Below are 24740 nucleotides of genomic sequence, written 5' to 3'. Positions count from 1 at the left end.
AAAAAATGCAAGATGGCAAAAAAATGCCACATGCCAAAATCCATTTTGCCACATACCCCAAAAAAATGCCACGTGCCGAAATCAATTTTGCCACATGCCAAAATAATGCATAATGGCACATGGCCAAAAAAATGGCGCATGGCAAAATCCATTTCACCACATGGCAAAAAAAAAAAGCCACGTCGCAAAATCAATTTCACCACATACCATAAAAATACCACATGCCAAAATCCATTTTGCCACTTGCCAAAAAAAATGCAAAATGGCAAAATACATTTTGCCACATGGCAAAATACATTTTGCCACGTGGGAAAAAAAAGTCACATGCTAAAATCCATTTTGCCACAGTCCCCCCAAAAATTCCACATGCCAATAATAATGCAACATGGCAAAATCAATTTGGCCACATGGCAAAAAAAAGCTACATGGCAAAAAATGCCACTTGCCAAAATCCATTTTGCCACATATCCCCAAAAAATGCCACATGCCAAAATCCATTTTGCCACATGCCAAAATAATGCAATATGGCAAAATCAATTTGGCCACATGGCAAAAAAAAATGCTACATGGCAAAATCAATTTGGCCACATGCCAAATAAAATACCACATGCCAAAATCCATTTTGCCACGTGCCCAAAAAAATGCAACATGGCAAAATCATTTTTGCCACATGGCAAAAAAAATGCCTCATGGTCCCCAAAAAAAAAATCTCACAAGGCAAGATCAATTTTGCCACATGGCAATAAAATGCCACATGGCAAAATCAATTTCGCCGCATGACATTAAAAATGCCACATGGCAAAATCAATTTCGCCACATGGCAAAAAAAAAAAAAAAAAAAAAAAAAAAAAAAAGCCACATGGCAAAATGTATTTTGGCATATACAAAAAAAATGCCACATGGAAAAATCAATTTTGCCACTCATTCTGTATTTGCTCAGCAATGAGTTTAGCTGTAGTATGTGAAATTGGAATTTTAATCTTTATATATTAAATGTAATTTGAATTTGAGCTGTAATTCTGTAAGCTGTAAGTATAGAATATACTATAATAGAATATACTATAATAATAATGTAGAATAATAACATTCTAGAGTATTTTTCAAGTTCATGGATATTTTCTCTTTTAATGCACTAGGAAGCTATTTTACAAGACCTCCTGGTGTCTTTACACAGCCTTTCCATTCCTGAGCCTGGTGTTCCTGTTCAAATTGCAAGGGTGAGTCACAATTCACAAATAAGCTTGAAGTCAGACCTGAAAAATCAGATATCTCAACCTATACATTTTAGGCTTGTTACCTGGCATTTTGGCAGCCAAAATATCACAAATTCGTTCCACTGTTTAAAACTTTTTGAAGTATCATGCTAACAGTTCCAAATCAAATCTGCATAATATATCACTGTTTTGACATGCAGACGTCTTGGTGGTTTAAACAGCCACATGTGAAAATAAATCTAACTTTAGTTCTTCCCCCCTGAAAAAGACACAAAGATCTTTAATCATACTGGATAGGCTGAGTGATTGACTGAGTGAGTGTGGTATGTTATGCAATAGTCTTTTGCAATGATTTGTCCTGAATTTTACGTAGATTATTGTGACATGCTGACAACACATTTTCCAGTGACATTTTGTAATGGCCTTTTTAATTGTGAAATATGACTATTACAGTATCACATTAACTTAAAACCACATCATTATTTTTTGTTTTCTTTTAATTCCAGCATTTCTACTTCACTGTACCTGACCTAAAAGAGCTCCCCAGAATCCCAGAAAATGTGAGTGTTTTACTAATCCCGCCCCCCCTTCCATGTGTTAATTAAAGCCATTCATCATAGCATGCAAAGCTAGCCATAGCGATGTCTTGCAGGTTTTTCAAACATTATACAAGATTACTGACAGAAAGCTATAATTTAGACTTTTTTAAAGTGATTTGGACCCCTTTTTTTCTCCATGCTTATGGCCTGACCTGAATTCCTCCAACTGTCGTTCTTAGCCAAGTAGTCAGAGGCTGGATTTACCGTAATTTTCGCACTATAATGCGCACCTGACTATAAGCCGCCACCCACCAAATTTGACACAAAAACGGCATTTGTTCATAGATAAGCCGCACTAGACTATAAGCCGCAGCTGTCCTCACTGTATTATGAGATATTTACACCAAAAGATATCAACCGGTAAGACTTTATGTGACAGCGGCATCATAGGACTGTCATAAGAGCAAATGAACCACCATGAAGCTTTGAACCAATTGGCTGCAAAGCTTCATTGCTTCAATTTGGCCATCACTGTTCTCTTGGGGGAGACATTCAACCTCTGCTGCCACCTGATGTCAACACTGCTGTCGTCCAACATGCCTCCTAGCATGTATTGCAGCGTTACAAATGTTTACATTACATTACAAACCAAAATTCATGTTCTGTGCTAATTATTTCTTCACTTACTGTCCTAGTTGTTTCATTCATTGCTAGTTATGGAATTTGGTAACACTTTATTTGTCAGTAGCGCCATAAGACTGTCATAAGACCATCATAATTATGACATGACACCTGCATGAGCATTAAGAATGCTTATGACAGATGTCATTTTGTGTCACCCGGCACACTGTCTCACTTTTTAACAGATGTAAAAGAACAGAGCTGGACATAAATGGAGTTAGTGTCATAATTTGCCGGATGACACTTAATGACATCTGTCATAAGCATTCATTAATTTCCCATGATAGTGTCATGTCATAATTATGACGGTCTTATGGCAGTTTTATGACAGTGCTGTCAAATAAAGTGTTACCAAATTCCGTAACTAGCAATGAATGAAACAACTAGAAGAGTAACTGAAGAAATAATTAGAAAAGAACATGAATTTTGATTTGTTAATAAGTAAGCTGCTGGATTCAAAATGAGGGGGAAAAAGTAGCGGCTTTTAGTCCAAAAATTACAGTACATTGAATTTCAATTGCCAGTTCAAATTTTGTGCCATGTTTTTTTTTTTTTTTTTTCCCCTTTAGTTTCTTTACATTTACTCACGAGACCTAGCGGTGTAGTGGCTGTGATTCAGTTGTATCAATTGTGAGTAGAATGTTATTTATATTATTATATTTGATTATAATACTCTCCCTAGCAGGTGCAGCAAGAGTGTACAAAGTGTAGTACAGTATAATTCCAATTTAATTGGAAGGCCTTCCTAAATGTATTACTGATATATATTTTTAAATATATATGTATGCTGGAACTGACATACATATTGAAATTGGGCTAGGTGGCAAAGAAAAGGGCAATTGGATTAATTGAACCTTTTGTGTAAATCCAACCTATTCTAAACTAGTTCTTACGTAAACTATATATATAGTGTTGCTAGCTTTTGGGAAGTACACAAAAACAGATGCACTTTATATTTCGCTAATAAATGATTTTGTTTTGCTCTTACAGAGGAACCTTACAGAGTACTTTGTAGCAGTAGACGTCAATAACATGCTACAACTCTACGCTAGTATGCTTCATGAACGTCGGATCCTCATCTGCTGTAGCACGCTAAGCACTGTAAGTCGGATCCTAATCAGCCTTTTCTGGTTTTACTGTCATTCCTGTCACGTTCTTGCATTTTCTTTTGACCTTAGTTTATTTTGGTCAAAGTGGGCCAGAGGCCTCTTGACCTGTGCTTTGACACCACACATCTACCGAGTCAGTCAAACTACCAGCATTCGTTTGAATTGACTATGGTTTGAATTAGAGATGTCCTGATCCGATATTTGGATCGGACGCCGATACAGGCAAAAAAATAAGCATCGGTATCGGATCGGCCGACACGGAAAAATTCCGATCCAGACTTCCGATCCAGTATTTTTTTTGAAAGTCCGGTCCGGGTTTTCCAGCGCACCGATTTACATAATCCATTCCAGTTTTTGCTTCGGTTTCCCTAAAATCCGGTCCGCATTTTACGGCACACCTTCAAAACACTACATTACCGTCTCCCAATTTACCGAGCGACTTTATCGGTAAAAATGTCAGCTGTGTGGGATATTTTTACCTTAAAGGACGACAAAGACGAAGAGGCAGAGTGCAACATATGCCACAATAAAGTCAAGCGTGGTGGTAAAGCTGTAAGAAGTTTTAATACAACCAACCTAATCAAGCATTTAGCGAAATACCACCACAAACAATATAAGGAGTATGTTAAGAAAACCGAAGACAAAAAGAAAGGTCCTACGCAACTAACACTGACAGAAACTTTTGCTATGCGTGACAAACTGGCACTCGACAGTCCCAAAGCCCAGGGAATAACAAGAGTCATTGCCGAAGAATTCATTCTGGATGACGAGCCATTATCTCTTGTGAGTAAAGACGCACCATCCAACACTTAGAACCACGGTACAACATGCCCAGCCGTCATTACATCCTTGAGCGATTCGGCGGTGGAAGATTCGAGAACGATTCACCAACATCCAAATTCCAATTATTGAAATATGTCGAGTAAAGCGAAACTAATACACAGCGCGGTCTTCAGGACGCAATGGGAAACGGACCGCATTGCGTCCCGAGAGTAAACATCATGTTTGTCATAGACCCGGGTAATGCCAATGCTCAACTCACGGCTTTAGCTTAACTCATGCCGCTGGATAAAAAACACAAGAATACCTGACTGCTGCTGACAGCCGCTACAAACTACGTCAACGTCGTTTTACTGGAGATAATAGATATCATTTGTATATAGAACTAGATGCTTCACGACACTCGACTGCGTTAGCAACATTGAAGTATGGTAAACTGGATGCATTAGTAAACGGCCGCCATCTTAAAGCAGGAGACTTCCTTAGTAGGCTGTTGTGAACCTTCCAAGCGAACCTAATTAACTTTTTATCTAAAATACTCCTAAATTGCCAAAATCTTGACTTGAATCTATCTTCAAAACAGTTTTAAAACTTTCACATGTCGAAAGTAGACAGAAGGGAAATTATTGAATAACGGGAGCAATTTTAACAACTTTAACAGTTGATTGGCAAAATTAAATAAATTGAATGTAGTTTAAAGCTGCTGATACAGAATGGGGACTTGAGTATTTTATTTACTGTTATACGATTTTTGTGACTAATGCACAAAACTTTAAAAGCATCTAATAGTTTGGGGGGTTTGTGGGATTTTCCACTGAGATTATTTGTGTGTTTTTCTTTTTTAAGACAGTTTACAATATTATTTGCCAATTTACTGACTGACTACGCCATTTCTGTTTGTTATTAATGTTTTGTGTTTGTCACTGAATAAACAGGTCAGGTCTTGATACCAACCGTTGTGTGTTATTCAAACTCACCTAATTCAGCTGGCTAGTTGTTATCAAGAGTACTAACTCTTTTCAACATGAGTCTGACAACTAAGTAAGGAGGCTTAATAACTTTAAACTTTAACACCTGCTCAGATAGGCCGGTATCGGTATCGGCCAGTATCGGAATCGAATCGGAAGTGCAGAACAATATCGGTATCGGATCGGAAGTGCAGAAACCTGGATCGGGACATCCCTAGTTTGATTGTTTCTGCAGGAGTCTAAAACGGCGATTAAACCAAAAGAATGAATAATGGTAAATTTACTTAGGTGAAGAAGTTCTGCAAATTCAGCAATTCATCAGGCTAATAAGAAAAAATTAAAAAATAATATGGCTAGCTGTGTACGGGCAACATGTTAGGGGTTATCCCAGTTATCTTAAAAGTAGAGGCTGTGACTGGCTGGATTGTTATTTATGTTATTATAAATATTTATATAACTGCTGGAAAACCTTATCTAAGTGTTAATATAATTTTAATGCTAATTTCGTCGTTAAAGATGGAGGATCCTGAAAAAAATTATAGGGCAAAAATGAAGTCTTGTTTCACTCACCTTTGTGTCTTAAATAGGTTTGGTTTTCACTTTAGTTTTTGTCCAGGTCGGTGTATTACACTGTTTTAATAACAGTAACATAATACTGTTTGAATAATTTGGCTTCGAATTTGCTAACACGTGCACTTTGCAGGACAAGATGACAGTCATTTTGAATCAAATCAACAATTTTGATTTAGTCGAATTGGTAGAAACTAGGGCTGTCAAAATTATCGCGTTAACGGGCGGTAATTAATTTTTTTAATTAATCACGTTAAAATATTTGACGCAATTAACGCACATGCCCCGCTCAAACAGATTAAAATGACAGCAGAGTGTGATGTCCGCTTGTTACTTGTTTTTTGGTGTTTGGCACCCTCTGCTGGCGCTTGGGTCCAACTGATTTTATGGCTTTCAGGATAATGAGTGGGCATGGTGTAATTATTGACATCAACAATGGCGAGCTATTAGTTGTTTTTTTTTTGATTGAAAATTTTTACAAATTTTAATAAAAACGAAAACATTAAGAGGGGTTTTAATATAAAAATTCTATAACTTGTACTAACATTTATCTTTTAAGAACTACAAGTCTTTCTATCCATGGATCGCTTTAAGAGAATGTTAATAATGTTAATGCCATCTTGTTGATTTATTGTTATAATAAACTAATACAGTACTTATGGACGGTATGTGGAATGTATATACCCGTCTTGTGTCTTACCTTTCCATTCCAACAATAATTTACCGAAAAATATGGCATATTTTATATATGGTTTGAATTGCGATTAATTACTATTAATTAATTTTTAAGCTGTAATTAACTCGATTAAAAATTTTAATCGTTTGACAGCCCTAGTAGAAACCAAAACTGCCGTTGGGTTTCTCACCTATTTCATATTATTTCATATTCTACACTTCGCTGGCTTTCAAATGACACGTTATGCATTGTGTGTGTTTTTATTTTATTTATATATATATATAGATATTTCATTGATTTATTGTTTTTAATATAGTTTGTGTTTTATTTAAGAATAACAGTGTATTTCATTTGAATGGGCGATTAGGATGAATTGTCACTATATTAGTGGTTGAAATGGATATAAAAAATTGACAATAAAATCGCATATCGGCAATAATTTATAAGACAATATATCGCCTACCAAAATTTGTTATCGCGACAGGCCTGCATGTACGTAATTTTCCCTACTGTGCCGCAACACCGAATTTTAGGGCTTCTCTACCTGTCAAATTCCACTTTAACCAATGGTTGCACATCATAACTTTCTTAATCACCAAACCTATTGAATCACTTACAGTGAATTTTGAAGAATGAATGCTGAAAAGTGCCTTGGAAAACGTCATGGACTACAATGCGAAACAACTAAAACTTCTTGTACCAATAGATTTTTTAATATAAATTCTCTCACAAATTCTCCGATTGATTCTTTTACATGTATTTTTTAATTTAATAAACTGCCTTATACACTCTCCATTAGAACCTTTTTTTTCTCCCTTCTGTTTTTGTAAACAGTTAACAGCTTGTGTCCATGGGTCTGCTGCCATGTTATATCCAATGCACTGGCAACATGTTTACATTCCAGTCCTGCCTCAGCACCTATTAGACTACTGCTGGTGAGTTTAATAGCTTTCACATAAAGATTTCATACAATACAGTAAAGTACATCAGCAATTTTGTGTATAGACTCAACTCACATGCTTTTTATTTATGTTAGGAATGTAAATAAACCCAAACCATGCTTGATGTACAACATTGTCATGTCTGGAAAACCTGTTGAACCTCATTTTCCAATTTCCAATATATATATTGAGTAACACCTTATGTAGGGGGAAAAAATACAGTGGTATGAAAAAAGTATCTGAACCTATTGGAATTTCTCACATTTCTGCGTAAAATCACCATCAAATGTGATCTGATCTTTGTCAAAATCACACAGATGAAACAACAGTGTCTGCTTTAACTAAAACCTTTAAACTTTAAAGCTTTAAACCACTCATCAGTGATTGGGACCACACCTGACTTAAATTGTATGGTAAAATTTGATTTCAATTGCTCTTTAAGTCTCCTTAGGCAGAGGGTTCACTTACTTATCCCCCCCCCCCCCCTTCTGTCATTGTTTGCATGCTATCCTCATTAAAATATGAAAACCTCTAAATGTTTGGGTGGTGTTAGTTAAAGCAGACACTGTTTTTTCATCTGTGTGATTTTGACAAAGATCAGATCAAATTTGTTGATTTTATGCAGTAATGTGAGAAATTCCAAAAGGTTCAGATACTTTTTCATACCACTGTACAACAAGCATTTTGCCACTTTTCTCTACTTGCACCATACTGACAACCAATGGTAGTTCATCCATGCTCAGATTTGTTATGATGACTAAAATTTGCCACCTTTTGAATCATAACGCAAATTTCTTTTCAGTGCTCCAATGCCCTATCTTATCGGAGTCCATTCCAGCCTAATGGGGGTGAGTACTTGGCTAGCAGAAACTACGGTGTTCATTTGTATTCATTTCTTTTTTTAAATGTAATTATTTTTAAAGAACACTTTCAAATATACACATCTCGTAACATTTATGATAATATTTTAACTCTCAACTAAATTTACATAGCACACTTGTTGGAATTGGCCTTGCGGCTGGGTCAAAGAGGGACTTTGGGCAAAACATTGAACTCTATATTAACACAGGTTAGCACTGTAAACGAGATACTGTTTACATTTTTCCAACTTCACATGGTTGAACAAATATTAAGAGCGTAAACTAATGAACAGGTGCTGTCAAACGATTAAAATTTTTTATCGAGTTAATCACAGCTTAAAAATTAATTAATCGTAATTAATCGCAATTCAAACCATCTCTAAATTATGCCATATTTTTCTGTAAATTATTGTTGGAATGGAAAGATAAGACGGATATATACATTTAACATACTGTACATAAGTACTGTATTTGTTTATCATAACAATAAATCCATGAGATGGCATTAACATTATTAACATTCTTTCTGTGAAAGGGATACACGGATAGAAAGACTTGTAATTCTTAAAGGATAAATGAGTTTTTGTATTGTGACTAAATATAGCCATCTCGTGTATTCGTTGAGCTTTCAGTAAATGATACTGTAGCGACTTAACTGTTCAAATTTGAGAACGCTACCTTTGAAATTCTCTGGCCCGTCGCCATTATCGCTGTCTTGTTGTGTTTGCAAGAGCATGCAGTGAAGCAGGGCATGATCCGCTAACCTAGCCAATCAATATCGCGTTTGCAACCGTGTCACCACCCCCGTCCTGCCTCCCACTCCTGCTCTGCTCTCTCCTGGCAGGCAGCTGATGTGAGACAAAATCAGACAACTCGCGCTTCATTCAACCAAATTTTAGTAACGTGTCCCTTCACATCCTCAATAACAGCGTTGCAAAGATGGAGAAAGTAATTAATTAGATTACTCACTACTGAAAAAAAGAATGCCGTTAGAAACGCCGTTTTTAACAACACTGGTAGGTAGCACATACCAAACACACACACCATTTATATGTTTTGAAATCTGTTTAATAATTTTCCCTGTAACCATATTGAGTTTAACTCTTTTCCCATAGAAAATTCAAGGACTGGCTATCGAGGATGTAGTGATTTTGAATGTGGACAACAACACACTTGAAACTCCTTATAATGACCTTCAAAGCCTACCCCATGATGTGGTGAGAAGTAATCACAACTAGAGATAGGAGCACAGGCTTTTCCATTTTTTCTAGGGCTGCAGCTATCGATTATTTTAGTTGTCTATTAATCTATGAAATAGTTAGTTCGAATAATCGAGTAATCGGGTTAGAACATAAAAGATTAAAATACCTGAGTTTAGCCTCAAATGGTATAAAAAAAATAAATTTATGAGGATCTTCGTCCAACAAAAGAACAATTGGCTAACTTGCGTGGCAAAAGTCCGCTAGCTTAAATGCTATAACTTTTTTTTTTTTTTTTTACAATGATCTTGACAAATCGTTCAAACACATATTCCCACAAACAAGAGCTAAATATATCTATAAATTAAATTACGAATGCATTCAAAAAACATATTAGTTCAAACAAAACCTTATGTTGGTCTTAACTGGGAGCAGCTGGATTCAGCCATGTTAAACGAGTTATGTCATATTCACTGTTGCCACTAGAGGGTAGTGTGTCCACCCCATCGTGAACAGTTACTCACAATGGTACTTATTACGTGAGTATTCTTTTAATCAAATACTTTTTTGCTTGTACTTGAGTACATTTTTTGGATGACTAATTTTACTTTTTCTTGAGTAATATTATTTTGAACTAACACTACTCTTACACGAGTAAGATTTTGGTTACTCTACAAACCTCTGGGCCAATATATAGGAACATGTCACAATAATAATGAGTAAATGAGAAAAGTCCCAGCCACAATCTGGGTCAGCATGTGTTGTGGATATGTTAGCATTTTTAAAAATGCCAAACACAACCCATTTTCTCTATAATACACTTAATAAGTTTCAGTAGACTTGTCCCGATCACATATTTTTGCAACTGAGTTCGAATCACCTGATTTTGAGGATCTGCGGATATCGATTACTGATCTGATACCTTGGTAATTTATTCATCTAGTTAATAATTTATTACAAAGCATACATTATTTTGTTTCTTTTGAGAATGTCCTTGTCCATCTTGATTACTTTGTTGGTTTGAGCCATAAAAAAAAAAAATCTTAAAAACACAATCTTTTTGCACCCGATTCCGATCTTCTAAAAATGTTGCGTACTACTACAAAACATAATATTTTTGTTTCTTTTAATGATATCCTAGATCGAACAATCGCTGCCAGCCCTCCCAGTCAAAATGGATTGAACCTTTATCACTGTCAAAAATAGCCAATGAGTTAATACTTATAAAAATTGATACATTTTAAAAACTCGATCTTTTTCACTCAATTCCGATCTTCTAAAAACTGACGTGATTGGGCCCGATTTCTGATCACCTGATCGGAATGATCGAAACTAACAAAATTATGTTAATTTGGCAATTATTGTAGCTGCTGCTGATCATTTGGATTTTGTTTAATAATTACATTTACTTTTCCCCCTTAGGTTTCATCTTTAAAAAATCGTCTGAAGAAGTTTTCAACTACCCCAGGCGATGGTGTGGCCCGTGCCTTCCTCAAGAGTCAGGCCGCTCTGTTCGGCAGCTACCGAAATGCTCTTCAAATTGAGTTGGTATGTAAATCACAACATTTCACTCTGCAAATGACTTATTTAATGCAAGAAACTTAACAGTTTTGTGCCTCAACTTCCCTCCTACTTTATATTTGACACATTCATCACCTCATTTTGTATTTAGGAAAACAGGTAAAACACTGCAACAATTGAAAGGAATTTCCCAACTTTGCCATTGAGGCGATTCATAGAATTGGCTATTAAAAAAAAAAATGAAGCCAATGAGGATCAGTACCAGTATTTTTCCATCTGTTACGGCCCTCAAAGGAGGAGGGAAATATGTTGTGCCCAACCCCTAGAAATGGCAGCCAAAATGTGCAAGCATACTCTCCTGTACAATACAGGCATTCCCCGGGTTAATCGACTTAACGCGATTTCGACTTTACGACGCCTCCATTTTGTCTCGTTTTTTTTTTTTTTTAGTCAAACAAGCCGCACCTCATTGTACCTCAAAGTATCTTATTTTTTACTTTCCTTTATTAAGATGACTTGTTCTGTCCTCACTAAATGTGAAGTTGGTCAGCTTGACAGACATCAAACAAAGCAAATGTGCTTTTTGAAGCTTTTAACTTCCTTCACTTTGACAATTTGTAAAGCTCTAACACACATATGTGCATGTCTGTTCAAAACACAGCGCATTTTAACAATAAAACACTCGACACAAATCGATTGGTGTTCAAACGTCCATCTAGTCTGATCAATATTTAAATTTAGTAGATTAAATTAGCCTAATTTGCCTCACAAACGTCCGCTAGCTTAAATGCTACGAATGCTAATGTATTTACAATTTTTATAGCAAATCGCTCACACGTAACTCCACAAACTATAGCTATTAACTTAGCTACAAATGCATATACAAACATATATTAGCTGAAGCAACTTATGGCCTCATATGGGCCAAACCAAAGCGCAGCTATCCTTTATCCATGAGAGACGTCTGAGTGCTTCTGTATGGAAGCATTATTGAACGACAGTCCAGCCAGACCCAACGCTGCCACCAGAGGGCAGTGCATCTTCCACCATTAAACAAAATACAATACCTTTGGACTTTGTGTATAGTTATTTTGATTTTCTAAATGCTTAATTCCGATATACGCAGAACTTCGGGTTACATCGCCAGCGTAGGAACGGAACTCGTTCGTAACCTGGGGACTACCTGTATATAAATTTTAAATAAGTAAACATGAAGCTTTTTAAAGTGATTTCAGCACTATGCAGTGGTATGAAAAAGTATCTGAACCTTTTGGAATTTTTCACCTTTATGCAGAAAATCACCCTCAAATGTGATCTGATCTTTGTCAAAATCACACAGATGTAAAAAGAGTGTCTGCTTTAACTAAAACCACTCAAATATTTATAGGTTTTCATATTTTAATGAGGATAGCATGCAAAAAATGACACAAGTGGGAAAAATAAGTAAGTGAACCCTCTGCCTAAGGAGACATAAAGAGCAATTGAAACCAATTTTTACCAACGATTTAAGTCAGGTGTGTGCTCAGTCACTGATGAGTGGTTTAAAGTAGGGTTGGGAATCTCTGGCATGAAGCCGATTCGATATGTATCTAGATACACAGGTTACGATTCGATTAAAAAAACGATACATTTTTAAGGCCGAGCGATTCGATACGATTCGATACAGTTTAAGAACGATACAGTTCGATACAGAGTGAAAACGATACGATAGTAAACATTTGTTGTGTGTGTTCGTACAGTATTTTAAAAATATAAGAAAGACCACATTTTTTAATAGCAAAATTAAACAACAAAATTTCATACCAATGTTATGTTTTATTTTTTTATGAGGAAAAAAAAATAAGGCCTACTATATGACCGTCATTTTGTTGGATGGGATTAATAATACAATAAAACTCCAGTCACAGACAACAATAAAGTGCAGTAATTCAATTACTGTATTTCCTGGTGTTTTTAACACAAGAGGTAAGTAATTTCAGTGCAAACTTTCAACGTAAACATCTTACAAACAAAAAATATTAATTATATGCAGCAGCTCTTGAAAAAAAAAATAAACCTGCTAGTGTTATCATAAATAAATAATAAATTATGCTTTACGACTGGTATAATTGGGGGAATAAAAACATGGCATTTTAGACAGTCGGGTCAATAATCATTACTTTAACCTAATACACAGCTAAGTCATTCACTTATGCCTGTGCTTCCTCATTTTTTATTGCTCATCACTGTCCATATCTTTTTTGAAGGGCAGATTTTTCTTGAGGAAGATCAACTAATTCACATGTCATGTTTATGTTTAAGTAGACCGCGTTTCGTGGAAACAATGATGCCGCCCTTTCCAGCATTGTAGTGGGTTATTTTTCAGGGTTAAAACTCACGATTTCTGTACCGCTCCACACTTCACACAAGGTCTGTCCCATGCGAACAGATCTGGCTGCCTTCATCACTTCAAAGTCCGACTTTTGTTTTCTTGGGTGCGTTGAAAATCAATCACAGCACGCCGCTGCCGTCGGTGATCACACTGTCCATTGTTTTAGCATGTTGCTTCGTTGCCACTACTAGTTTCGTTTTGGGCCGTGAAGAAATTGCTGTGGAGCGTGCGTTACATTGGTTTCGTTAGCTCTCGCGTTGTTATGACACGCCCGTGACGATCGGGTAAATACGGCGACTAGTAGCGGTTCTGCCGAAATGCATGGGAAGTTGAGGCAACCACGACTGTGAGTAGTGCTTGTCCATATTATACATGCGTGCGGTCTCGATCTACGTGTGCGCTGTGTGGTGAATGACAAGCACTTGACACAAGCGCAGCATGTGAAGTAAAAGCTAAATTATCATATTAAGCAATGCATTGAACTAGGCATTAGAAGCCGATTCTTGTGCTCGCGATAGCCGAATTCTATCTCTACTATCGGTTCACTGAATATTTAATGGCTAATTACTGTCGAATGGTAACTTTACTATCGATACATCTGTATCTCTCGCCTGGAAAACCGGATATCCGGTCGTATCGGTTTATCGTTCTCAAGCTTAGTTTAAAGCTGCCCTGCCCGCTATAAAACACACACCTGGTGGGAATTGTTTTGATGGAGAAACATTGTCTGATGTGCATCATGGCTCGGTCAAAAGAGCAGGGAGTCCCCCAAATATGATGCTAAGAGTTCAGCGCTAAATACTCAGCGTGGTAAAAAAGAACCCTAGAATGTCTGCTAAAGACTTACAGAAATCCCTGACACTGTCCCATATCAACATATCAACACATCAACTATATATAAATCTATGGCCAAGAATGGTGCTCATTGGAGGACTCCACAGAGGAAGCCACTGCTGTCAAAAAAAAACATTGTTGCTCGTTTAATGTTCGCAAAAAGGCACTTGGACACTCCACAGAAGTTTTGGCAAAATATCTTGTGGACTGAAGAAACCAAAGTTGAATTGTTTGGGAGGAACACACAAGGTAATTTGTGGAGGAAAAATGGAACACCTCACCAACATCAACACCTCCGCCCCATCGTGAAGCATAATGGAGGGAGCATCATTATTTGGGGCTGATTTGCTGCCTCAGGGCCTGGACAACTTGCAATCATTAATGGAAGAATGAATTCAGAAGTCTATCAGGATGTTTTGCAAGAAAACCTGAGGCCGTCTGTCAGACAGTTAAAGCTAAAAAGAGGATGGTTGCTGCAGCAAGACAATGATCCAAAACATAGAAGTAAATCAACTTCAGAGTTGTTTCAGAAGAACAATATACATGTTCTGGAGTGGCCAAGTCAAAGTCCAGACGTGAACCCAATTGAGATGCTGTTGCATGACCTAAAGACAGCGATTCATGCCAGACATCCCAGGAATCCGACTGAACTACAACAGTTTTGTAGAGAAGAAAGGGCCAAGATTAGTCCTGATCAATGTGCCAGACTGATCAGCAGCTACAGGAAGCGTCTGGTTGAAGTTATTACTGCTAGGGGGAGGCACAAAATATTAAATGTGATGGTTCACTAACTTATTTTTCCACCTCCTGTCATTGTTTGCATACTTTCCTCATTAAAATATGAAAATCTATGAATGTTGGGTGGTTTTAGTTAAATCAGACACTGTTTTATCTGTGTGATTTTGACAAAGATCGGATCATATTTAATGGTGATTTTATGCAGAAATGTGAGAAATTCCAAAAGGCTCAGATACTTTTTCGTACCACTGTATGGTGTAATGGTACGTACACCAATGTGCGCTCAATTGACCATTTTTATCCAAATGGATATTTTCATTCATTTGTTGGGCTATGATGTATTTGTTTTAAACCATTTATATTCCTTTTGTAAGGTCATGTTTGACTGTTAACCTAACTCGCGTATAGGAAATTTGCGGGTCAGAGTCCTATCAAATAGTACAAATGAATATGAATTAACAAAAACCATATAACTGGTGTTTTTACTTTTTTAACTGTTGATGTTTTTTTTCTTTGTTAGGGTGAACCAATAACATTCAATGAAGACACTTTTGTAAATCATCGATTGAGTGCCATGAGAGAATTCCTTCAGAGTGCCATTCACCTTCAACTGTTCAAACAGGTAAACATCTGCATTCTTATAAACGTTGCTTGTGTAGCTGTATACGACCCTGGAAAGTCATTGAAAGTAAAAAAAAAATAGTTTTTTTTGTTAGTTTCACTGTATTTATTAGGGGCCGGGACGATCCGCATTTGAAGTGACGTATTTACAGTCTCGATACTTGATATTGGGGCATAAACGATTGCGAAATATCGCCAGATGATATCTTTTCCCAGCTTTAGTATTCATTATTAACTAGTAACTTTTACAGTAAAATGAATGAAATGTTGCAAAACATCATGGGTAAAATAAGTTATATTTTGGAACTACAGTTCATTGATGGCCGTTTGGAACTATTAAACTCTGGAGAAGGTTTCAGTGACATTTTTGAGGAGGAGATCAGCAAAGGCGATTATGCAGGTAAGCCCATGTTAATAACACACACATAACATAACATACTGGTTGTCATTTGGAGAAAAAAAGTACACTCCATTCCAAGCATTTGAATTAGGGCTGCAGCTATCGAATATTTTAGTAGTCGATTAATCGATGGACTAGTTAGTTCGACTAATCGAGTAATTGGATAAGGAACATGATAAATTAAAATACCTGAGCCGAGCCTCAAACGGTATATAATTATATTATTTTTCTAAATGAGGATCTATGTACAACAAAAGAACAATTGGCTAACTTACATAGAAAAAGTCCGCTAGCTTAAATGCCATAAAATGCTAAAGTTTAAAAAAAAAATTTTTTTTACAATGCTCTTAAACAGCTAAATATACCTATAAACTAAATTATGAATGCATTAAAAATCATTACCTCATACAAAAACTTGGCTTATGTTGGTCTTAACAAGGAGCAGTTGGATTCAGCCATGTGAAAAGAGGCAGACCAGAGGGCAGTGTAGCCACCCTAATCAATAAAACTAAATGCAAACCCTTTCAAAATAAACCATTACAACGCCACTTTAAAAGAATATACTCGAAGCAACAAAATTTAATTAGAATATTTTTTTCTAATCGAATACTCCAGTTAATCGATTAATCGTTGCAGCACTAATTTGAATATTAGTAAAAGAGAAGATTAGGTTGATGCCAGGACTTAAAAAGTCATTGTAGGATGAACAAAAATTCAAGCATATTAAAACCATAGGCGGAGTTTGACAAGTTGATGACCCCGAAACGCAGTGTCAGCAATAAAATTCAGTTGTTGTTAAAGCTTTTGAAAACTTAGACAGTCAGAATTTGTTGAAACCTATCTTACCTCCCCAGGTGTAGTTTTGGCAAAGGACCATCTCTAAGGTGCTCGTCACATGATGCGTTCGAAAAATGATTTTGACCCATTATGAAATACTTTGTAGGATTGCTGTTCATTTCATTCATTTTTGTTGTTTTTTTAATGCTTAACAAGCTTTATAGACAACATGTTACCGGCTAAGTCTTTGTTTAAAATTAATATACAGGTAGTCCCAGGTTTACGAACGAGTTCCGTTCTTGCGCTGGCGATGTAACCCGCATTCCCACCTGAGTCAGAATTAACCCTTTAAATACCTCAAAACACCCTCTAAATTAAAAAAAACTATCCAAAAACATGTTTTATATGTCATTGTACTGTCCTCGCCAACACGCTGGAGCTAAGTTCTAGCTAGACAGCGAGCTAAGCTCCGAAATGACGATGTCAGACGTCCGTGTGGTTTGCTGACTTTATTTAGCTGCTCATGACATCAACACTTGCAGAATGAAACTAAAATAAAATGAAATTAAATCAGTCGCATCTTCAATAACAGCAATTCAAATTTGCGTTTACCAGTAGCTGCTGTTACAGCAATAACAAACGATTAGCATGTATCAGTTAGCGCAGTGTTTTTCAACCTTTTCTGAATCAAGGCACATTTTTACATCGGAAAAAATCTCGCGGCACACCATAGACCAAAAATGTTCCAAAATTACTTTCTGTACAGCATTTTTATTTATAAAATAGTTTCTCAATATTTATACTTGCTCAGTGTAAAACTCCTGTTTAGAGGAACCCAAAGCTGATATCCTGGCAGGAATCTTCATCAGCAGCTCTCAGTCTCCGTTTTTAATTTTTATAGCAGTTGGGCTTGAAAAGCTCAGGATTATCAGACAGACGGATTTTAGCAATATCTTTCACCGCTTCATCAAAAGCTTTGTAGCTTTTCTCAAAAAGAGTTGTCTGTTTCTCTGTGTTTTCACAAAGGGGAACAAAATAGTCCATCGACTTGTTTTGAAGCAACGGGTGTTTCGTTTGGGGATGACGTTTAGGATGGCTACTCGTGTCGCGTTCAAGAACTGCTCAGATTTCTAGCCGTCATCCAGCTTGCTGCCCATGACAATGTGTTGGAATAAAACACGGGGATGATTGACTGTCGTCACATATGGATAAAATGGAAAGGACACTTTCGTGAATATTGACTCTTGACGAGTCTAATCAAATGATGTACAGTAGACATGCTAGGGTCCACATTGTTTCGGACAGCAAGGTAGCTGATGGCTAGAAATCCGAGCAGTTATTGAACGTGGCAAGAGCAATACCTCGCTCATCTGCACACGACCGCAACTTTCTGCCTCCTCCTTCCTTCCTACTGTAACTCCGCCTGACGACGTAAAAAAATAAAATAAAATGCGATATTGGAAAATTTCTCGCGGCACACCTGACGATCTCTCACTGTACACTAGTGTGCCGCGGCACACCGCATGAAAAACACAGAGTTAGCGTACGCACATTGTTAGGTCTAAACTTAATACTTGAACTAAGAAAACAACAAAGACCTAGGAAGGGACTGGAGGAAGAATCAGACTTGAGACGGAGATAAAATTTTCACCGGCGGCCGCCAGGGAGAGGACTGAACAGTGCTGTACGCTTACTTTGCAACGTCAGTAAGTCTCTCTCTGCCCCCTACCTAGGGTCGCTGCTTTTATTGACAAAGTGGGAGAGTTTCAACATACATGTGTGAGTTTCACATCTATAGAAATAGCTGTTATCTTGAGAGATGGGTGCGGGCAGGTATTTGTCTTGTCTCATTGTGTTAAAACTTTATGGACAGCAATAGAAACCTAAAACAGGAAATGTGCCCCTCTGGGTCATGCTGACATCTGTCCTTCAGTTAGATGTGCCCTTACGCATTCTTTCTTTTGTAAGGCCTTAAGACTGTTAAGTAAGACTGTAGTTATAACTATTAGTTTTAAACACACATTATTAACCTTAGCACGCAAAAGCATTAGAGCACATCTTACACACATCCTCAAAAACAATCACATAAACTCACCCCAAGTATTCGACCGCAATTGAAAACACACAATAAACAGTACAAAAGGGGTTATATACAGCCGTCGCCTATGGATGCTTCACAAGCAACAATTGTGCACGCAGGCTGTCACCCCGTCACTCGGCTGCTCTATGTGTGCATGTGTGGGGTGGGCGTGTCTGTACATGCGTTCGCTTCCTGTTCTACACTTCCTGTGCCAAAATAAAAGCTTGCATCACAAAAGAAAAGTCAACATTAAAAAAAAAAAAAAACGACGAGACTCATGCATCCCAAAGTCAGAATTGCGTAAGTCGGGTCCGTCGTAATCCGGGGAGTACGTGTGTAAGAAAGTCAAAAGTCAATTACATGCAATGACGTTTTTCGGCCACCGGGAGGCACTGAAAACCTACCTCCCCTCAATCCCCGCGTATGATTAAAATCGCTAATACGGAAGTATTCTGCTTTTTTGTAATCCTCTAACACTTATGAGCATGTGTTCTCTCCACAGGAAGTGACAAATCCTATCACCAGTGGCTAATCACTGTGAAGGTGAGTAAAATAAGACTGAAGACACATTACTAAATTAGGCAGGATTAAGATTTGACTTCCTCCTAATATGATAATTATTGCTTCAAATATTTTGTTCTGAATACCTTTGGAGTTTGTTAGAAATAGCATGGTACAAATGTTGTATGTTTAGGCAAAAAATACCCAATTTAACCTCATTTCACTGACTACATTGTGGGTTTTGCCTATTCTACTGCAGTTATCGTACATTATAAAACAGTTGAACACTGTATGTTTGGACTATTACGACATACAGTAGTAGTAGTAGTAGTAGTAGTAATTTGAGTCAATCAAAAAGCGACCAAAACTTAAATGTTACCAAGTGTTTCTTTAAATTAAAAAAAAGTTATTATAATGCTTTACTTACTTACTTACTTATTTAATCATGTCTCCTAATAGAAAGGAAGCGGAGCTATTTTGAACACAGTGAAGACCAAGGCAAACCCAGCCATGAAGACTGCTTACAAATTTGTAAGTACATCCCCCAACGGGGAAAAAGGCATACATTTTTAATTTCTATGTTTTGTTGACAGGCTAAAGACCATGCCAAAATGGGTATTAAGGAAGTAAAGAGCCGACTAAAGCATAAGGTAAGTAGCTGGATTTAGCAGACCTATCTAAAAGAGTGGGAATAGCGAGGTCGATTCCTTTAGTTTTGTTCGGACTGAAGACATTTGGGTTTCAGGTCAAAAGGTGATGGAAAGTTCAGAATTCCAACTTGTATTTCATAGTACAGGATGACCCCGCTTTTTTTCTAAATGATGTCTTTTAAGAGGTGTCCTCCTGGACGAATGTATTCTTGTAATCATCTGTGGACCACTGCTGACAAAACAGGAATTTTTTAAATACGGACATGAGCAAGTGGCAACACTGACCTTGAGCAAGTAAATACTCTACAATAGTGCTGCAACGATTAATCGATTAACTTGAGTATTCGATTGGAAAAAAAGATTTGAATTAAATTTTACTGCTTCGAGTATTCGTTTAATTAAAATGGCGTTGTAATGGTTTGTTTTGAAAGTGTTGGCATTAAGTTTTATTGATTTCGGTGGATACACTGCCGTCTAGTCTGCCTCATTTCATGTGGCAGCTGCTCCCTGTTAAGACCAACATAAGCTAAGTTTTTGTTTGAGCTAATGTTTTTTTAATTCATTCGTAAAGTAGTTTATTGGTATATTGAGCCATTTTTTTGTGGGAATTCATTTAAGAACATTGTAAAAAAAAAAAAAAAGTTAGCATTTTATAGCATTTAAGCTAGCGGACTTTTGCTATGTAAGTTAGCCAATTGTTCTTTTGTTGTACATTGATGTTCATTTTTTTATTATTTTTTTAATAAAAAAGAATTAAATTTTGCTGCCTCGAGAATTCGTTAAAGTGGCGTTGTAATGGTTTGTTTAACTCTTTTCACATGGGTGAGTCCAGCTGCTCCCTGTTAAGACCAACATTAGTTTTTGTTTGAGCTAATAGTTTTTAATGCATTCGTAATTTAGTGTACAGTTATATTCAGCCTGTTTTTGTGGGAATACGTATGTGTTTGAAACATTTGTTAAGAGAATTATATACCCACATAAAAAAGTGAGCATTTTATAGGATTTAAGCCAGCAGACTTTTACTATGTAACTTAGCCAATTGTTCTTGTACTTAGATCCTCATTTCTTTATCTTTTTATACTGTTTGAGGCTCAGCTCAGGTATTTTACTTTTTTATGATGCTTATCCGATTACTCGATTATTCGAACTAACTAGTTCATCGATTAATCGACTACTAAAATAATCGATAGCTGCAGCCCTACTCTACAATTTTAGTTACCATAGTGAATTCAAGATGAAATTCACAGTTTCCTAGTTGTTTTTTGGGAGTCACCCTATATTAAATCTATAGGGAATGTCATATAATGTGTAAAAATCTTAACTTGAAAATATCACGGTTAACATTTATTCCTTGTTCTTGTTGCCACTTTGCAGGAAAATACAGATAACGGACCAGGAATTGTTGACGAGGGCAATGATTTTGTTGTAAAGAGATTTGAGAGCGAGGGGACACAGCAAACATTGGATGAACACAGAATGAATAGGCTATTTGGACTGGTAAGTATTTTCACATGATCATTTTTCAGCAGGACCTGTAGATGTTTACTTTTATTTTGTCCTTACAGTAGTGATTTTTTAAATATAATTAATTCCTGGAGTGAGACCTGTGCATTTTGATTGTTCCAAGACTGGTCAATCACTGATACACCACAGTCAGTTTAGTACAGTGGTATGAAAAAGTATCTGGAATTTTTGGAATTTCTCACATTTCTGCATAAAATCACCATCAAATGTGATCTGATCTTTATCAAAATCACACAGATGTAAAAACAGTTTCTGCTTTAAGTACAACCACCCAAACATATATTGGTTTTCATATTTTAATGAGGACAGAAGGGGGGAAAATAAGTAACTGATTCATCACATTTAATATTTTGTGGGACCCAAATATTTTCATTAAAAGTGTTTTAAAGTATTTTGAAAGTTGTTTGTTTTTACATTTCATGTTTTCTTTTCCACAGTCACCTATGCTGTTGAAGAAAACAAATAGTAATGAGAGTCTGGAAAGTCCTCAAGACCAGTAAGTCAACTTAAATTATGTACAAATAATAGTCCTTAATGTATTTTATTAGAAGTGTCACTCCATATTCTGGTGACTGTTTCAATTATCGCCATGAAATATAAATTATTCATTAGAAAGAGCAACTTTAGTTTAGATATTTAACCCTTCCAAGGACTTGGTCGCTTCGGTGAAGATCTATTCAAAAGTTATCAATAGCTTAGTTACCGTAAATTTCGGACAATACCACCACTTTTTTCCTTCATTTTGAATCCCGTGGCTTACAGTCCAGTGCGGCTTATTTGTTGATTTATTTGGGTTAATAGGCAACACATGCCTCCTAGTATGCATTGCAGCACTTCAGATGTAAATAACAATAAAAATCATGTTCTGTGCTAATTATTTATTCAGCTACTGTCCCAGTTGTTTCATTAATTGCTTGTTATGGTATTTGGTAACACTTTATTTGACAGTGGCATCATAAGACTGTCATAAGACGATTATCATGATCATTATGATATGACACTATCATGGGCATTACTGATTGCTTATGAAAGATGTCAAGAAAGATGCACAAGGCCACATTCATTTTAATGTATGTCTATTCTTTTTTCATTTAAAAAAAATATTTTGATTTATTTTATGAAGTTTTATTTATTTATTTATTTATTTTAAATGATTGTTACTATATTTATAATTATCTTGTATTACTCATTTCATTTTTTAAAATTTTGCTCAAAATGGATAATCCATTTATTCCATTCATTTTATTTAATACTATTTGTATGTTTGTTTTATCGCTCATTGGAAAATATGTACGGGCAACACTAATAGTACAACTGGATGTCAAATGGGGGCTGCAAAATATTGTCCCTTGGGCTGCAATTGGACCCTGGACTGCATGTTTGATACGCCTTTCCTGTATGACTTTAATTAAAATATTTAAGAAGGGAAAAAAAATAATTTAATAATTCGAGCATGAAAAGGCTTAAAACAGATTATAATGGATGATGTGAGGAAAGTTTTGTCCTTCCTCTGATTTTGAGAAATATAATAGAACTTATTGTCACAGGAACAATAAACATTTCTTATCACTTGAAAAAACAAAAAGTTGACCAACATACATGTAAATTACATTGTGACTTCCTCATTAAGTACAGGCATGTGTCCACAGGTCACAGAGATACTACTCACTGAGGGAGGTTGAGTGGATAGAAGATCACGATTCTAATTTGGGTCTCGAATGTCGCCGCCCGTTTCAAAAGAACCTCGCCAATGCCAGCAAACTAGCACATTTCTTCAGCCGCCTGGACGAGCATGATGGCCAACCTCTTCCTTTGGCTAAAAGTCTTGAGGACCTGAAGAGTCTGAAAGACTATGAAAAGCTTCAAAGCAAGTTCACTTGTGAGGTGAGAGATGTATTTTTTTATCCTGCCGCTCATCTGCACTTAAAAGCGTTCGACACGATCACGTCTGGCTTCCGCATATACGGTACAGTACTACCATCGTATGAGATGAATTGATAAATTGGTCTCATAGGTTTAGTCGTACATGTACATCTCCTGCGAAGTCATCATATATTTTGGCACTGCTAATGCCACAACATTGTCCCATGCATCTCACTAAGTAATGTTCTCAGACATCTGTCTCAATCTGGATACTGCATAATAAGGGTTCTCAAATGCAATATTTGCAGTTACATTATAGTATTTTTGCACTGTTACATCAATATCAGCAGAAGAGCTGCTAAGGATTTTCCATTGGTCAGTTGAACCAAAAATATTATTTAATTTTTTTATTTTGAATCCAGTTCCCAAACTGTGAATATGCATTTTTTTTTTTATATAGTTGTGGTCAAAAGTTTACATACACTTGTGAAGAACATAATGTCATGGCTCTCTTGAGTTTCCAGTTATTTCTACAACTCTGATTTTTCTCCGATAGTGATTGGAACAGATACTTCTTTGTCACAAAAAACATTCATGAAGTTTGGTTCTTTTATGACTTTATTATGGGTTAACAGAAAAAGTGATCAAATCTGCTGGGTCAAAAATATACATACACCAACACGAATTAGCAATTCCTTGTGAGTGATTATTGACTTGAACAATCATTGACTTGAACAAGTCAGGAAAGTCACTTGGAGCCATTTCAAAGCAGCTGCAGGTCCCAAGAGCAACAGTGCAAACAATTGTTTGTAAGTATAAAGTGCATGGCACTGTTTTGTCACTGCCACGATCAGGAACAAAACGCAAGCTATCACCTGCTGCTGCGAGAAAATTGGTCAGGAGGGTGAAGATTCAACCAAGAATCACCAAAAAGCAGATCTGCCAAGAATTAGAAGCTGCTGGAACACAGGTGTCAGTGTCCACAGTCAAGCGTGTTTTGCATCTCCATGGACTGAGAGGCTGCCGTGCAAGAAGGAAGCCCTTGCTCCAAAAGCGGCACCTTAAGGCTCGACTGAAGTTTGCTGCTGATCACATGGACAAAGATAAGACCTTCTGGAGGAAAGTTCTGTGGTCAGACGAAACAAAAATCCAGCTGTTTGGCCACAATGCCCAGCAATATGTTTGGAGGAGAAAAAGTGAGGCCTTTAACCTCAAGTACACCGTGCCTACCGTCAAGCAAGGTGGTGGTAGTATTATGCTGTGGGGTTGTTTTGCTGCTAATGGAACTGGTGCTTTACAGAGAGTAAATGGGATAATGAAGAA

At 36.6% G+C, this 24740-nt stretch overlaps 1 protein-coding gene across 1 annotated transcript in view; it reads left to right on the top strand.

The window, feature by feature from the left end:
• The window catches only part of LOC130905790 (DENN domain-containing protein 1A-like), a 35692-nt gene that overhangs the window by 6495 nt on the left and 4457 nt on the right, over positions 1–24740 (top strand). Inside the window, exons 7-21 of the mRNA XM_057819478.1 lie at positions 1137–1217; positions 1721–1774; positions 3425–3535; positions 7372–7472; positions 8281–8326; positions 9454–9555; positions 10960–11085; positions 15522–15623; positions 15935–16022; positions 19382–19422; positions 19840–19911; positions 19974–20030; positions 21405–21527; positions 21992–22050; positions 23204–23438. Of these exons, the coding sequence (XP_057675461.1) occupies positions 1137–1217; positions 1721–1774; positions 3425–3535; positions 7372–7472; positions 8281–8326; positions 9454–9555; positions 10960–11085; positions 15522–15623; positions 15935–16022; positions 19382–19422; positions 19840–19911; positions 19974–20030; positions 21405–21527; positions 21992–22050; positions 23204–23438 (1398 nt within the window). The remainder of the gene's footprint in view (positions 1–1136; positions 1218–1720; positions 1775–3424; positions 3536–7371; positions 7473–8280; positions 8327–9453; positions 9556–10959; positions 11086–15521; positions 15624–15934; positions 16023–19381; positions 19423–19839; positions 19912–19973; positions 20031–21404; positions 21528–21991; positions 22051–23203; positions 23439–24740) is intronic.

Source organism: Corythoichthys intestinalis, chromosome 17 (genome assembly GCF_030265065.1).
Source record: "Corythoichthys intestinalis isolate RoL2023-P3 chromosome 17, ASM3026506v1, whole genome shotgun sequence".
In the NCBI taxonomy this organism is placed as follows: Eukaryota; Metazoa; Chordata; class Actinopteri; order Syngnathiformes; family Syngnathidae; genus Corythoichthys; species Corythoichthys intestinalis.
Note: the sequence above shows the minus strand (reverse complement) of the source record. Positions and strands in the feature narration are given on the sequence as shown.